At 46.3% G+C, this 16,074-nt stretch overlaps 2 protein-coding genes across 2 annotated transcripts; one reads left to right on the forward strand and one right to left on the reverse strand.

Moving 5' to 3' along the window:
- Positions 1-398: 398 nt before the first annotated feature.
- On the reverse strand, positions 399-4,073 carry CKLF (chemokine like factor). The gene is made up of 4 exons (XM_066194975.1): positions 3,851-4,073; positions 3,617-3,775; positions 2,109-2,204; positions 399-505 (listed from the first exon to the last, which is right to left on the reverse strand). Exons 1-4 carry the CDS (start codon positions 4,013-4,015, stop codon positions 401-403), a joined length of 525 nt encoding a protein of 174 aa, XP_066051072.1. The 5' UTR covers positions 4,016-4,073; the 3' UTR covers positions 399-400.
- TK2 (thymidine kinase 2) lies at positions 4,065-15,895 on the forward strand. Its single transcript, XM_066194972.1, is given in 11 exon segments — positions 4,065-4,101; positions 4,104-4,235; positions 5,038-5,075; positions 5,810-5,884; positions 7,236-7,289; positions 9,227-9,316; positions 10,676-10,749; positions 13,280-13,368; positions 13,652-13,731; positions 14,967-15,047; positions 15,439-15,895. Coding segments are annotated over 11 exon segments (849 nt in total). The 3' UTR covers positions 15,538-15,895.
- The last annotated feature ends 179 nt before the right edge of the window (positions 15,896-16,074 follow it).

A 16,074-nucleotide genomic window follows, 5' to 3' on the forward strand; every position in this document is an offset into this window, starting at 1 on the left:
TCCGAAGGGTGGTTACTGGATCGTTACATTTTTACTTTACTTTAAAATGTGCATTTACTCTAATGTGCTTTTTTACACTTAGTAAATAAATAAGATTAAATAATGCACTTAAGCTCATTTTTTTTCTTTTTATTAGAGAAAGAAGACAACCACGAAAATAATTTTCATACAGGTAAAAACACAATTAAGTTTAAAAAAACACAGTAATTTTCTCTGAAGCTTTAACTGGTGAAATTGCAACACTGAAACTGTATTTGGAAAAGTATGAAACCTTATGAATGATACTTGCAGAAACATCAGTGCACAGGAAATTTGAGAGTGAGCACGTGAAAATACAAATTCTTTAAAAGAGAGTGGGGAAACGGAATGGAGAACTCATTCTTTCACTAACACATCAATCTTATTTGGCAGGAGCACTCCTTCCTCTTGCTTTATCAAGGCTAATCTTCTTGCAAAGGAGAACCATGTCGACAAGGCAGAGAACAAGCAATATAAGACCCAACACCTATAAAAATTACCATAAAATTAGTTCCCCTAATCAATCTCGAGCTTTTACTGTAGTGACTCATCAAGGTAGCAGTAAATACATCTTCTGAATTTGGTTCTGGCCTTGAAAATGTGTGCGATTTGAGACAGCTGACAAATCAAATAACACCCACGTTTACATCCCATGAGCCTTTCAGAGCGCTGTCTACAGGCTGCTCTGTCTGATGTTTGTGTCAGGCCTTGGAGATAGTGTGGCGCTCTCCTTGAAAGCTAAGCTAATGCTGGATTATGCCAGACAATGCTTTTATCCTAAATTAAAGCCCTTCTGTCCCTTTAAGGGTTGCTTAATTAATGGGACCGGCTCTGAGAAAAGTCAAGGGGAAAAGTCAGTTTTCGTAGAAACAAGCCCAGCAGGGAAATGCTCTTCTCCTCTGAAAGGAAAACATATTCCAAATTGAATAAAATGTACTAAATTATTTAGAAAATAGACAACCTCGGGCAGGTAACTGGAAAAATCTGTTTGCAGAAGAGCCACTGAGTAAACTCACTCAATTCCTGCCCTTCAGCTCCATCCCACATACACGCAGGGTTTTTTATGCAAGCACTGAATTATCTGATCAGAGGATTTATTTTCAGGAGAGCTCTTGGGAGAGGACAGCTCAAAGCAGTTTGTGCCTCAGGAGAACAGGCTGGGGGTGATTCTGTCCCTCCCAGCACTGAAGATGTCACATGTTCACCCAAACTTGTGTTCCCAGCTACCGGCTCAGTCTCCTGCTCCCACCTTTAATTTCTGTGAACTTCACAACTGAGAATATAAATTCTATGCCAGCACAGTCACTCCATCAGGAAGTCTCCTTTTTAGGAGGACATTGCCAGTGAAGCCAGCAGCCTTCCCCCTCACCATCTCCTAAACTGAGTTTGAAACACCTCTGTGGCAGGTTTTAGGTTTCTTTTGGTTGCTTGTCACATTGCAGCTTGTACTGTATCTTGTACTTCTAGAGACTTTCAAAGCTGAGGGGTTTTTTCCCCTCCTTATTGTTTATTAAGGTTAGTTATATTAGTTGCCATTTGAATTAAAAATACCAGTTACTTAAACTATTAATTTGGTTTGATCTTAAGGACACGAAATTCTTACAATCACAGTATGATCAAAACTCCTTTTCAACTGACATAATACCTCAGTTTGTGTCAGAAAAAAGAATGTACATGCCAGGAGGGAGGTACCAGCATGTCTGTAAAAAGGTTTCAACTCTTTTCAGCAGGATTGTTGGTATTTTTTCTCAAGTAGTGTAACCAAACTGGATAGCTCTAAAAGAGCTAGGGATCTCCTCATCTAGGATTCAAGCTATGGTAGCAAAGGTAGGTTACTTAAAAACGTCAAATTTTCAATGTTTCAGTACTTCTCTGCAGTAATTCCTAACTCTAGTAGCATCTTTAAATTACTAGTCATGTGAGGGTTATTTTCTTTTTGTGAGATACACTTGAATGTATCTTGTTTGCTCCTGCTGAGAGTGTTCTTCCAAGACAGTTGTTTGCATGGTCCTTCCACAATGTGAGTGTACCAAGAGGTTCAAATCACTGCACTTTAAGAACTGAAATTCATTAACAATGTTCCTACTTACTCCTCCAGCCAATGTCCCCTTGTTGGTCTTGATTATTATTGCAAACAAGGCCACAATCAGGAGGAACAACGCTGCAACCACCGAGTTGAAAATATCCTGAAACAGGTAGTGGAAGCAAAATATTTATTCAGAAATACAGGCCTGAAGGAGAAGGTGGAGAGCTCCCAACACAGAAGGGATGGTTGAAAATGGCTGGATTGCCATGAAAACAGTTACAGTAATAGCTGTGTGAGAGGACACTGACACCCAGTGGTTTGATGGCAAAAAGAGCGTTTATAGTAAAACTTCCTCGTTTTACCTTTCTTCTGTTTTTGCGTCAGATTTTTGCAACTTGGCTACACCTGCTAGGGTGAAGCAGCAAATACACGTACAAAAGGGAGATAAGATGAGAACTCGTCAGTATTTGAGTGAAAGTGTGTGACTAATTTGTGATGTGAAGGTGTTACACAGCCAGGCAAACAGTCAGTGCCTGTGCTGGGAGGGGCTGTTACCAGATCCAGCAGCCATCCAGGAACTGATGGAACACAACGCCCCGTCAGGAAAAACTGCCTCAGCCTCCTCAGAGCACTGGGGCTTGCCTTACCTGTACAGAGACAATCACTGAGCTGGCTGACACTGTCCCCTGGGACAGGTGATCCCTCCTGTGCACACTCACAGCCAGCGCTGCAACAGCCAGGGGACACGGGTACCCACAGCCAGGGGACACGGGTACCCTCAGCCGGGGGACACGGGTACCCTCAGCCGGGGGACATTGGTACCCTCAGCCAGGGGACACGGGTACCCTCAGCCGGGGGACACGGGTACCCACAGCCGGGGGACACGGGTACCCTCAGCCGGGGGACACGGGTACCCTCAGCCGGGGGACACGGGTACCCTCAGCCGGGGGACACGGGTACCCTCAGCCGGGGGACACGGGTACCCTCAGCCGGGGGACACGGGTACCCTCAGCCAGGGGACACGGGTACCCTCAGCCAGGGGACACGGGTACCCTCAGCCGGGGGACACGGGTACCCTCAGCCGGGGGACACGGGTACCCTCAGCCGGGGGACACGGGTACCCTCAGCCAGGGGACACGGGTACCCTCAGCCAGGGGACACGGGTACCCTCAGCCGGGGGACAGGGGTACCCTCAGCCAGGGGACACGGGTACCCTCAGCCAGGGGACACGGGTACCCTCAGCCAGGGGACACGGGTACCCTCAGCCAGGGGACACGGGTACCCTCAGCCGGGGGACAGGGGTACCCTCAGCCGGGGGACACGGGTACCCTCAGCCGGGGGACACGGGTACCCTCAGCCGGGGGACACGGGTACCCACAGCCAGGGGACATTGGTACCCTCAGCCGGGGGACACGGGTACCCTCAGCCGGGGGACACGGGTACCCTCAGCCGGGGGACACGGGTACCCACAGCCAGGGGACATTGGTACCCTCAGCCGGGGGACACGGGTACCCTCAGCCATCAGTACTCACAGCCAGAGCGCCCCGGCACTCGGAGCCCACGGGTACTCACAGCCAGCGGCCAGAAGACGCACCGCATCCGCGCGTCGAGCCTCAGCAGGTAGAGCAGCAGGAAGAGGACGGTGATCACCGTCTCCATGCCGGCCAGCGCCGTGTAGGCCTCGTGCGCGCCCGAGGCCACGAAGCAGATGAGCGCGGCCAGCGCCACCAGCTGCGGGACAGGAAGGGACGGGGTCAGCGCCGGCCCGGGCCTTGCCGCGGGCCCCGGGGCCGCCGCCGGCCGTACCGTGCGGGCGATCTTCAGCACGCCCCGCGGCGAGCGGGGGAAGGCCCGGTCCACCTCCAGCCGCGCCACGCCGGCCGGGCGGTGCCCGGCGGGACCGCGACCCCGGGACGGCGCCTGGAGCCGGGGAGACGCCGGCGCCGATGCCGCAGGTGACACCGGGGCCATCGCCGGCGCTGACCCAGCCCCGCCTCAGAGCGCCGGGGCGGAGGAAGTGATGGCGCGGCGGCGGAAGGGCCGGGGCGGGCCAGAGCCGGTCCGGAGCGGGTCCGGCGGCAGCGGGGATGGGCCATGTGGCGGCGGGGCGCGGCCTGGGCCTGGGGCCGGCGGGGCGCGGGCAGAGCCGCCCCCGGCCCCTCCGCGGGCGGGCCCCGCGCCGCTGCCGGCCGTAAGTGCGGGGCGGAACCGCGGGATGGGACGGGACGGGGCGGCGGCCACGGCTGGGCCCGGCTTCGGCTCCCTGCGAGCCCTCGGGATGCCCTGGAGCGGCTCCGGGGGAGCGGGGTCAGCCCCTGGAGCGGCTCCGGGGCAGCAGGAGAGAGGTCGGACCCGGGAGCGGGGTCAGAGCCTGGAGAGGCTTTGGGGGAGCAGGAGCGGGGTCAGCCCCTGGAGCGGCTCCGGGGCAGCAGGAGCGGGGTCAGACTGGAGCTCTGGCCGGGGGTGACCGCCGAGCTCGTCCCTGCCTTCCTGTCATGCTTGGCTGGGCGAAGGATTTAGTAAGCTCGGCTTGGCTTGGACAGGTTGTTGTGTTTGTTTTTTTTTTTACCGCAGTTTTGAGGTGTAAGGTTTTGGAGCTGCTCTGTAATCCTCACTCTTATCCCACCGGGCCTGTGAAGCCAGCGGGTGCTGCTCCAACCAGTCTTTCCAAAATTAATTTTTCCCCTGCGCAAACCCACTGAGGAGCAGCAGATGTAGCAAAAATCTGGTGGAAGTGTGATCACTCACCGTTGGACTTGGCACTGTCAGGGACAGTGGAGAACTTCAGCTAAATCTGTGTCAGTCGGTGCCACAATGTGTCTATTACATGACCCAGTAATTACCGAAAACCTCGCAGGTTGGTAATTTAGAAAATAGTCATATGAAGCCATAGGGAACCTAAAAATGTCCTGGATGATCTCACATTAAGAGGCTCAGTATAACTAAGTTATTAAGACCTCTTTGATTTTAACTGTTGTTTATTTCCATTCTAGATAAGCATCTGATTAAAAAAGATGCTAGAAAGAGAATTGTAAGTATTTGCATTTTGTTCAGAAAACAAAGTAAACAGTGCAGCCTCTCTCATTATAATTGCGTTATAATTTGAGTGTGCGTGTATTGGCCATAGCTGTGTCACTGTGTAGTGGTGGGTGTGTCACTGGGTCCTACTCTGTGCAAGGCTATGCTGGTCTAGTTCTGAAAATTGTAATAAAATTGTGAGAGATCTGTGCAAAGGTTGTGAGGAATAAAATTGTGAGGGCTTGTGTCAGGACAGGTGGCATTTTGGGTTCAGTGTTGCATGTGTAGCCTTGCCATTGCCTTATGTAACTCCCCTGGGCTATAAATTATTTTAAGGCAGTTGAAAAAAATTCTCTTCGTTTATTTTAGTTGTTTAGGTTTCTGAAAATAAAAATGTGACCCTTCCTAAGGTTTAAACTGTCTATATAATGGATGTTGAAATTATTTCTTCAGCTGGGTCTCTGAGGTGGGTTGTGGCAGAGTGAGGAGCAGCAGGTGACCCACTGGAGCCCCTGGGGAGGGGAAGGGAGCTGTGAGCAGGGCAGGGGCTGGCTGTGGGTAGCGGGGGGGGAAAGGTCGTTGTCTGGGAGAGTCGCAACATCCAAACAGATCCCCAGTGCCTTCCCATGAAATAATCCCTTCCCAGTGTAGGGAGCTGGCACGTTGGAATGGGCAGGGTGCATTTCTAACACACCGTTCACTGTTCTGCCACAGTGTGGGTCTCAACGTGACTCTGTTTCTCACCAGATCTGTATCGAGGGCAACATTGCGAGTGGAAAAACAACATGCCTGGATTATTTTGCACAAACTACCAGCATTGAGGTACTGGATGCACATTTCTTTGTCCTTATTTCTGTCACTGAGCAGCTGCTTGTCTTAGATCCAGCATGTCCTTGGGTGTGTGAGGAGGGAGCAGGAGGGGGCTGCTGGGGCACCAACCCAACTTTTTATTGTCAAATTGCAGCAGAGACATGTAGATCCCATGTGGTATGTACTGGATGCCAAAATACCAGTAAAACCTGTGAATCAGAGTTTGTACCTATATAAAGTAACAGCAACTCACAGAGCATGGGCATGTTTGGACTTGCCTGCCTGCCATTTCATGTCACTGAAGTCTTAGATGGGTCTGGTAAAAGCAAAGTAAAGAACTATTATGTAAAAATACTTATGCCATGTAACAGAGATCCCAGTGAATAGATGGCTTTTTTAAAAAAAGGAAAATCTGTTAGAACTGTTTCAGATTTCTTAGACTGCTCTGGTATTTGATTTTGTGTTGCTTAGAACCAGGTTAGGGGAAGGGCAGGCTTGTTGTATTTTAAACAAAATCAAGGTCAAACCTCAGTGGACAATTGTTTTTATACAACAGATATTAATACTTTCCCCAACAAACCTGGCAACACATTAGGTAATAAGTTTTAGGAGTCCTCATAGAAATGTTGGGTTGCCAGATATTATTCAGTAATTCAACAGGAATTGTCCTTATGAAGTAATTAACTGTTAATCCAAAGGATAACAGACTTTAATTTGCATACCATGCTGCATTTTTCAGTAGCTACTTAAGTTCCCCAGCTGATGAGATTCTCCTCGGCCTGACTCTACAGTATTATTGCAGATTTAGACCCTGTCTGAACCAGGCAGGTCTCTTGTGATTTTACCTATTCAGGGTAGAAGCTTTTCTGATTCATTTTGTAAAAGATTCGAATACACTTTGTTTGTTAGAACACAAAAATAAAATGAAAAGGAATGTGGTAGCAGTCTGATTCTCTTCCTTTGCTGGCAAATGTTCCTGTCTGAGAAATTAATTTGTAAGGTGGTGGGCTTGTCATTGAAATGCTAAGTACTCTGCTAAGCTCTTCTTTCCCTTACATTGCACTGATTCTGGCTCAAAAAAAAAAAAAATTCTTTCCAGGCTTATGAGGTAGCCTAATCAGTGTTTAAAAATGCTAAGAAGATGTTGGATATTGACATTTCTCTATTTTTAGCAGTGTTCATTATTAACCTTTTATGCTACAGAATTCAGTACTATTTTTTAAAGTGTGATGAGTTTCCAATGCAAGTCCTGAATACTCTGATTTACTGCATAACTATTCCTTAAAATAGTTGTACACTAGTAGGGTCATTAAGTATTTTGAATCTAAGATGTGTCTAACATGGAGTAATTCTTTTTAACCAGGTTTTGAAGGAACCTTTGACCAAGTGGAGGAATGTTAGAGGTCATAATATCCTGGTAAGTGGCAGAAATTATTTCTGCAGTTACAGTGACTGTTGTTTTAGCAAGACATATATGATGGCTTTTAATCAGCCAGCAAAACTGCTACAAAATGTGTGATCCAAATGTCACACAGCAAAAACTAAAGCTCCACGAAGCAAAAGAGTTCTACTGTGATTAAGACATGCATGTAATAGAAGCATTGCATATAAAATGTGGTTTTGGCAAGGATTGGGTTTCCAGTGGGGTGGGAGTTAAAGCAATTCCCAGGAAGGTAAGCCCTGAGTGTGGCAGTTGTTTCTAAATGTTTTGTGCCTGTTTCAAAGAAGGGAAGGATGTAACTCAAGGTGCGGGGTGGATCCAGTCAGTTAATGTTGTTTGACTGGAGTTCTGTGAACAGTTCTGGCACCCCAACATAAGACAGACGTGGAACTGTTGGAGCGAGTCCCGAGGAGGCCACGGAGGTGCTGAGGGGACTGGAGCACCTCCCCTGTGGGGCCAGGCTGGGAGAGCTGGGGCTGCTCAGCCTGGAGAGCAGAAGGTTGTGTGGAGACCCCAGAGCTCCTGCCCAGTCTGAGGGGCTGCAGGGAAACCAGAGAGGGACAATTCCTCAGGAGCTGCAGTGGCAGGACAGGGGAAAAGGGGACGAATTGAAAGAGGTGAAGTTTAGGTTGGATGTGTGGAAGAAGCTCTTCCCTGGGAGGGTGGGCAGGCCCTGGCACAGGGTGCCCAGAAAAGCTGTGGCTGCCCCTGGATCCCTGGCAGTGTCCAAGGCCGGGTTGGACATGGGGGCTTGGAGCAGCCTGGGACGGTGGAAGGTGTCCCTGCCATGGCAGGGGTGACCTTGTAAGGGTCCAACCCCTTAACACTGTATGAATCTGAGATCCTGTGGCTGCTGCAGATAAGGAAAATCCAGCCCAGTGAGGTGTTGAGGGCTTCTGTTGTCTTTTGGGTGGCCGAGGCTGCTCGGAACTGTTCCCGCAGGGATGTCCCTGGGCCCCAGCTGCAGCTGCACACCGGCCTTGCTGGGGTGCTGGGAGTGGTCCCTGCTCTCAGTCCTGTGCCTGGGGCTCGGCCCCTCTGCAGAAACCCCACGGTGGCTGAGGCAGGGCCTGTGCTCAGGCTCTGCAATCTGCCCTGTGGACACACCCCAAACCGTACTTGCCCTAACTTAAATACCATCAGTGTTAGCGCAGGCCCTCTGGGACAGTAAATTGTCCCTCCTAGGAGTTGCTGATGCCTTTCTGATTGTTACTAAAGGGTGGGGCACGTGTTGCACGACACCAGAGCAGCCTTGGAGCACTGGGAAAGTCTGATCTTGGCCGGGAGAAAAGGAGAAGGTCAGACCTCTGGGCTGAAGCTGTGCTGCTGGCTTAAAACTTGTCACCTCAGCCAACACTGAATGATGTTTTATTTTGAGTGAGATCCTTTCTCTGCTGTGCAGGATAGATTGTTGCTTGTAAGTTGTGTGTGTGTGCAGAATTGCAGCAGTCAGAAAGTGGAACAGCTACTTGAGAGCTGCTGTGAGGATCCTTTGGGAAGAACAGTTGCCTGTGTTAAAGGACACCTTTTCTGAGGCCCAGACCACACCTAGAACCCTGTATGGTTTCTGGATGCACTGGGTGTACTGAGAGTCCATCAGTGCACAAAAACAGAGTAGTAGACAGGTTTTTTTTCATTACTTGGTTCTGAATGTTCCATGTGCAGAGTAACTAATTCCTGCTGACTTCAGCCAGCCTCCCGCTCAGTGTCTGTAGGGACAGCACCATAATTCTACATCTCCACTGTGGAGAGCAAATGGTCTCTTAATTCTTGTCAAACCTGATGTCAGCTGTTTTAGTGCACTTCTTAGAGCAATGCTGTTGTAGGGCAAAAGCTTCCTAATTACCCAACTTCCTGTTGAGCTGTTTGTCCTAACGAATGTCCATCTGTCCTGCTTCCATCTCTGACCCCAGGGCTTAATGTACCAGGATGCATCGAGGTGGGGGATAACTCTGCAGACCTATGTCCAGCTGACCATGCTGGAGCAGCACACCAGGCCCATGGTAAGGAAACTTCTGCTTTTAATTTTAAGAGTAATTAGATGTGATTATGAGTGCTAAATCCATTTAACCTTGTATTCAAGAGTTAAGATGCTGTGTGTGTTCATTCTTTGTTCCTGCAGTGAGTAGGGATTTCTCTGGTGCAGACATTGATATGCTCAGCGTGTGCTCTGGGGATAAAATCTCTGTCTCCTGCCTGCTCACAACTTCCCCAGACTGATCCTGCTGTTTGGGCAAACCTTCTGGAGCTAGGCTTGCACAAATCTCTTCATCATTTTGTGTCAGTGGCTTGTCTGTGATTTCATTATTTTGAATCTTTGGCAAACACCAAGTAATCTCATGTTAGGATTCATAGTACTGCTTTGTGCTGTCTAGCACAAATTTAGCCATTGCTTCTTCTGTTTATGCAAAATACTTCCACTGCTGTTTTCTATTGTTTTTTCGGGTGGTTTACATCCTTTTTTTCCCTTGTAATATTATTTTTTTAATATTAAATTTCAGGTTCTACGTTTTCATCAAGATTTCTTTATTCTTTTCTCCTTCTTTTGTTACATTCTATGCTTTTGTTACATTCGTCCGTTCCCTGATGACAAGACCTGGTCTTACATGCCATGCTTATATTTTACTGACTGTTCTTATGTCCTGTTTTCTGAGTTTGTGTCAGGGCAAATTTTTAGCAGTGCCAAATATGGAAATGGCACATATAATCATTAGATTTTTGGAAAAAGTGTTTTTCCAAGACAGTAGAAATCCTATTCTGTTGGAGAAGTTAATTCAAGAATTCCTGAGGATTTCCCTATATTTCAGCCTGAGGTTTTTTGTCATTTGAGCCGTGCTGGAGTTATTTTTGCTTCATTAATGTGCAGAAACCTGGGTGAGAAGTTGCTCTGCCAGGCCTGAGAGTGTCAGAGGATCTCCCTGCTCCAGCATGAAGTGCTGGTAGAACACATGCAGGGCTGGCTGAGGCCAGGGCTCTGTCAGCTGCAGTTATTTCTTTTAAAAGTCCTGTTTCCTTTCTTGAGTGTCCGATGTCAGCCCTGTGCTGTGACCCAGCAATGCATGGGATGGAGCAGCAGTTTGGGGGGCAATAGTTCCCACTGTCCTGCAGATCTCACGTGGATTGCTGCTTTTTTGTACCCTGAGTTACCTCCCACTGCTCGACTGAATGCTGAGCACTGAGCTTTGAACTGGTGTCTGAATAAAAAAATTAGAGTAAGATCAGGAGTCCTTGTTTGTTTTGTGGTTCCCGCTCTCCCAGTAAGTTTGTTTCTCACGAGATCTGAAAACTGTATTTCATAAGTGCCGTAGGAGTCTGCAAAGAAACAAGTATGAAAATGTACAGGGTCAGGTTTTGTGTTGCAGATCTCCCCTGTAAGGATGATGGAGCGATCGATTCACAGTGCAAAACACGTTTTTGTGGAAAACCTCTATCGAAGGTATGGGATGTGCCTTTCTACTTTACGTTCTCAGAATAATTATTTTAAATACGTATCTAATCAAATGATAATTTCTTTGGTAATGTGCATTTTAAGAGCCTGTGAAATATGCCAGTGAAGTGGCAGTGTGTTTGGTATGGGCTGTGCTGCCTACTTCCTGTAGGACTCTGGAAAACCTTTTTCACCAGTGCTCCTGAATATTTAGAATTCAGTATTGTTTAGACACCATCTATTGAAGTTATCTGCTCTCCAGCTGAATACCCAAATCTTGCTTGAATCAAACACATGCTGGACAGGTAAAAAAACCATGAGGATATAAAGAATAAGACGGTAGGAGGGAGAGAACTGGGCAGGGTTATCCAGCCTGGCATCCAGGATTGGCATTTCTTGCAAGCAGGGGCTCAAGTCCTGTGCTCATGCTCAGAATCAGGATTGACAGGATCAAAATAGACTTGGCAGGTTGTGAGTGAAGAAAGAACAATCACCTATTACCTGCCCTAGGTATAACTCAGCCATCCCAAACTAACTGAAATAGTGCAGGGTTCGGGGTTTTGTTTGGTTGTTTGGGATGCTGACCTCCTGTCAGGAGTGTCTGTGACAGATGGGTTTTAGTGGGTTTTTCAGTGGCCTTGTGGGACAAACCCAGTTTGTGCCACAAGGTGTCATCCATGCTGCATGAGCACCTCTCTGCCACAGGAATGCCTTGGGAAGTGGGGAGAGACACACATTATTCATCCCAGTCCACACACAGTGCAAGCAGCCTAGAATATCCACCATTTTAGTTACTGATTTCTTTTTAATATAGGCAAACTGCTTTTTTCCCAAAGATTTCGTTGCTATGAGGCTAAATCTGTTTGTGTCAACTCTGTGAATGAATTTAATAATAACAATTTTAAGGGCATCTAAGATGTTTTGTGGCTTCAGCACTTTTCAAATGTTGGAGAAAAGGCATTTGCTTTGTTTTGTTACAGCAAGCTAGAAGGCAGCTTATAGTACCAACAGCAAGCCTAAAGAAAAGGATGTGTAAAAGGATTATAAATTAAACAAGGGGCAATTAAGGAATGTATGACAGTAGCTATTTTGTGACACATTTAGAAATGAGTCAGCGTAGCTGTGTTAGGTGAGTTTTACGTGTGTGCAGGGTGTGCTGTAGGTGAGCACTGCAGTTCATTGTCCCTCAATCTATCACCAGTTATGATAGAAAACTCGCTCTGGTCATGTTGGACTTAGGCAGTAAAAACGTGACTTGGTAGGAGTCAAATGTCAGCAAACTTTGGAAATTTAAACACCATTTGGTGCCTTTTATATTCCCTGTGTCTTTATGGATCTTGAGCCAGAGTCCTCCCAGGATTACCCAGGGAAAGCAAAGGTGTGTTGTCTGCAGGGCAGGTCAATGCAGAATTGACTTGGATGTGTCTGTCTTTCAGGGTAAGAACAATGGAGCTTTTTCTTTTTTCCAATTCCTTGCAACCTTCCCATTTCCCCCATCTATCCTGGAGAAAAGTAGCACAATCAGAGTTTGGCTGATGTAGATCCCTGCTGCCCAGAACTGATGTGTTAGAAGAGCAGCCGTGACCAGTGTTACCCCATTTCTGGATGGCAGATCAAGAGGGGAGTGGTACAAACAGGGATTTTGCTTTTTTCTGTACTTAGGGAAATATCTTTATTACTTTTGCTCAGTTTTGCAAGTGATCAGAGCAAGTTGCCAGGGGACTGGTTTAGAAATCTGTGGAATATTTTTCTTCAGTCCTATTTAAAATGGCATAACTGGTCTTAATTACTCAGCTGGAGAGCACAGGAGCCTCCCAACTCCATCTTTTTTTACAATTTTTCTACTGCAGAACCATTTAGGAAAGAGTATGGAGTATGGGTTACTGTCACCAGTTTTGAAGAGAGGATACTGTAAAATTAGTAATATTTGACAATCAGAATATGGTAACAAGTGAAAATTGATACACTAATAAAAACATAATGTGTGATTCTTAACATGTCCTCAGTAATTCCCTTTTACTTGAGTTGTCTGATACTTTATTATTGTTGCTGAGATAACTTTGGGACATCTGTCTCCAACATTCTGTGCTCTGAGTTCAGAGTTCCAGTTAAGCGTATTGGATATTTCACTACTCTTTCCACAAATATTTCTTACAGTGGGAGTAAATTTATTGACACACTGACATTATATTTTTGCTGCCTTTTACTGTGGCTTCTGTAAGGAATTATTGGTGCTGCTCAGTAAATCCAGCTCTTCTGGTGACATGCCCTGGGACAGATTTGAACAGATGCTGATATAGAGAACCTGAGCAATAAGTACCATTGAGTACTTAAAAAAAAAAAAAATGGAAAGGATTTGGTCTTTGCATTTTATAAACAATGGTTTGTGTGGCCTTCAGTTTGGGTGGGCATAATGTTGGCCTTCTTTTCATAAATGTTGGAGTAAATGGGGAGGGATTCTGGTCAAGTGGGCAGAATGAGAGTTTGGAGTTGATCTCTGCGTGCTGCTCAGTGAGTGATGTCTCTTGTGTTTGTTCAGTGGGAAAATGCCAGAGGTGGATTATGCTGTCCTAAGTGAATGGTTTGACTGGATCCAGAACAACACTGATGTTTCAGTTGATTTGATAGGTAACATAGGGCTGTGTTTGTGGGTGGGGTTCCTTTCTGGGAGAAGAAATAACTCTTGTTTTTTGGCTCATAAATAATCACATTATTCAGTATAAAAGTGAACACCATCAGACAGCTTGGGTTGGTGGGTGGTTCATGGGTTGATTCCTGGCAGTGCCGAAGGGGAGGTCCAGTGGTGGTACCCAAGCCAGGATGCTTCTCTTCTGTAGTTTGTGAAGTGAGTTACTTCTTTTCTTTTAAAGCTGATCCTTGGACATAACTATTAAAAGTTTTGTTCCTGCAGTTTATTTGCAGACATCTCCTAAAGTTTGTTATGAGAGGCTAAAGACACGATGCAGGGAAGAGGAAAAAGTCATTCCTCTGGTAAGGAGTTCCTCTGATAAATGTGCTTACAGCTTTGAAAATGGAGTGATTCCAGTCTAAATACCAAAATTGTATCCTGAGTATATTACCAAAATGTGGCGCAGCTGTTTCCAGTGCAAACTAAACCCTGAATATTGAATTTTGATTTATTTTTAAAAAGCGATCTGTCATGCACGCTGACTCTCCCAGGTGTTCTGTTGTAGTAATGAGTGCACTGTAGCTGACTTCAGGTGCAGTATTAATCAACTGGTAATCTTCTCTAAGATGTACAAGTCAATTGCCTTTGTACCATTAAATGGCACAAAAGCACCCAGGTGAAGCTCGGGTACCTGGGCCTGCAGGTGCTGAGGTTTTCCTGGGCACTTTGTTGTCTGCTCTCACCAGGATGTTTGAGCATGAAAAGTGTCTCTGCTGTGGCTGAAAAGAAGCAACTCCTTGAAAATTGTGAACCTCGGGATCTGCTTCAAAACAAACTGTGGTGATGGAACAGTGACTTTCTGTGCCAATTTACAGCATGGCCCTTCATGCCACAAGGCTTCTAAAGAAGCCTGACCAGACATAAATGCAGTTCCCTCTGCAGCTCTGGGTGGGTGGCTCAGGAGAAGCAATTGTCAGTGGAACATCTGTGCAAGGAGCTAAATTTTGGGCCATGTGAAATTTTGCCTTGAGAATAAATCCTCCTGTAATGGATTTGAAGAGCTCTTGTGTTGTTTTGCAGCTCTGCTGAAGAGGAGGGGAGCAGTTATGAATGAGCAATGTGAAGTGGTCTCCATGAAGAAAAAAAGCAATTGATGGCAGGCAGAAGAGCTTTTAGAGGAAATTGAGTTATGAGAAAGTGAACTGGGAATTTTAGGGAAATGTATTGACACAGAAAGTGCCTCCCATACATATTCTTTGCAGCCTTGCCCTTTTTGTCCTTACTTTGTTGTATTTTTCTCTGTAAAAATCTTGAACCACATCTTACCTGTGGGAGAGAATCATGGTTGCTTGATCTTCAAAGGAGCTGAGAGCCCTGTGCTCCTGTAAGCTGTGCCTTTGAGGTCCTCCTGGAGTTAAACTTTGTACTGGGAATTAATTTTTCTCAAAAACCTTCTGATGCTTTTTTATTTTTTGTTAGTGGAAGATTTGTGTTGCAGGCTTTTATATGTGTCTCTTAACTACTTCCCAAATGGATAAAGATTGCAATGTGTGTGCCATCCCTGGGCATTTGTGTTATTCCAGTGCCTCTTTTCTAGGAATATTTAGAAGCTATTCATGAGCTCTACGAAGAGTGGCTCATTAAACGTGCACTGTTTGAAGTTTCCTGCCCAGTACTTGTGAGTATTATTTTAATTATAACCAATTAGGCATGTGGGGGATTGTGCTTTCCAAATTACAGGAGCCTTGTTCAGTGGTAAAAGTAACTAAATCTGCTTTTCTGATAACCTTTGGAGAAGGACAACCTCAGACAAACGTGATGGCTGTTGGTGTATGACATAAAAGTGAGGTCTGCCATCTCTGCAGTGGAATTTGAAGGGCTGTTCACTGGGATTGTTTGCAGGATCAGCTGTGTAGCTTTTTAGGGAATGCCAAATTCCCAGCAGAAAGCAGCTTGGGCAGATCTCTAGGAGTATCCCAGTTTGGCTGCACTGGTAGTCCTGTTCTGTTCAAAAGAAACCAAGTTCTGTGGTGTCAGTTCTTTCCAGTGTTCATCTTCTTTATTCCAAGGTTATTGGAGCTGACCATGACATGCAGAAAATGATAGAGAAGTATGAAGAAAACCGGGACCAAATACTCAACCCACCTAACAGACAGCACCATTTATGAAGCCTGTGACTGTTGTATCAGAAATTGTCTACTGAAGTCTGATTTGGTATTTTTAATACTTAAACGTAACGGTTATTGTTTTTGCACTATGCTTTGTAGAATGCTGTGGACTTACAGCTCTGAAATTATCAGATACCAGTCAGGAACAGAATATGAGCCAATTCCCTTTGTGTTTTTAGGTTTTTCATCAGCTTTACTGTGTCAGTTTTGTTCAGCTAAAATATGGCTGTTTCCCTCATTTCCCACTTCACTGCTGCTTCCTAGGAGTAACTTTAATGTCTTTTTTTTTTTTTTTTTCCCCAAAGACAACCCTGTTTTTGTAGTTTGAAATAAACAATTTATTACAACACCCCTCTGAGGGAGGGTATCTGAGGTTTCTCTGAATAACCCCCTTGGGGTGAATGGGGTGAAACAAGCCCAAATGGCCGGGGTGTGTGTGAGGGAGGTTTGTTTATGACAGAGCTGTCAGCCCGGCCCTGGTGCCCAGCTGATCATCCTGAGTGTGAGCACACGGCACGGCCGGGATGACCCCGGGAT

The sequence above is a fragment of the Chamaea fasciata genome, unplaced genomic scaffold, assembly GCF_029207755.1.
Source record: "Chamaea fasciata isolate MVZ Bird 193981 ecotype frontalis unplaced genomic scaffold, bChaFas1.0.hap1 SCAF_12, whole genome shotgun sequence".
In the NCBI taxonomy this organism is placed as follows: Eukaryota; Metazoa; Chordata; class Aves; order Passeriformes; family Sylviidae; genus Chamaea; species Chamaea fasciata.

Excerpts from the sequence above, each read along its gene's own strand:
- CKLF (XM_066194975.1), bottom strand. The coding sequence starts at position 4,015 with ATGGCCCCGGTGTCACCTGCGGCATCGGCGCCGGCGTCTCCCCGGCTC. Across the intron at positions 3,776-3,850 it reads TGCTGAAGATCGCCCGCACG|CTGGTGGCGCTGGCCGCGCT; the intron begins GTACGGCCGGCG and ends CCTGTCCCGCAG. Across the intron at positions 2,205-3,616 it reads GCGTCTTCTGGCCGCTGGCT|GATATTTTCAACTCGGTGGT; the intron begins GTGAGTACCCGT and ends TACCTGTTTCAG.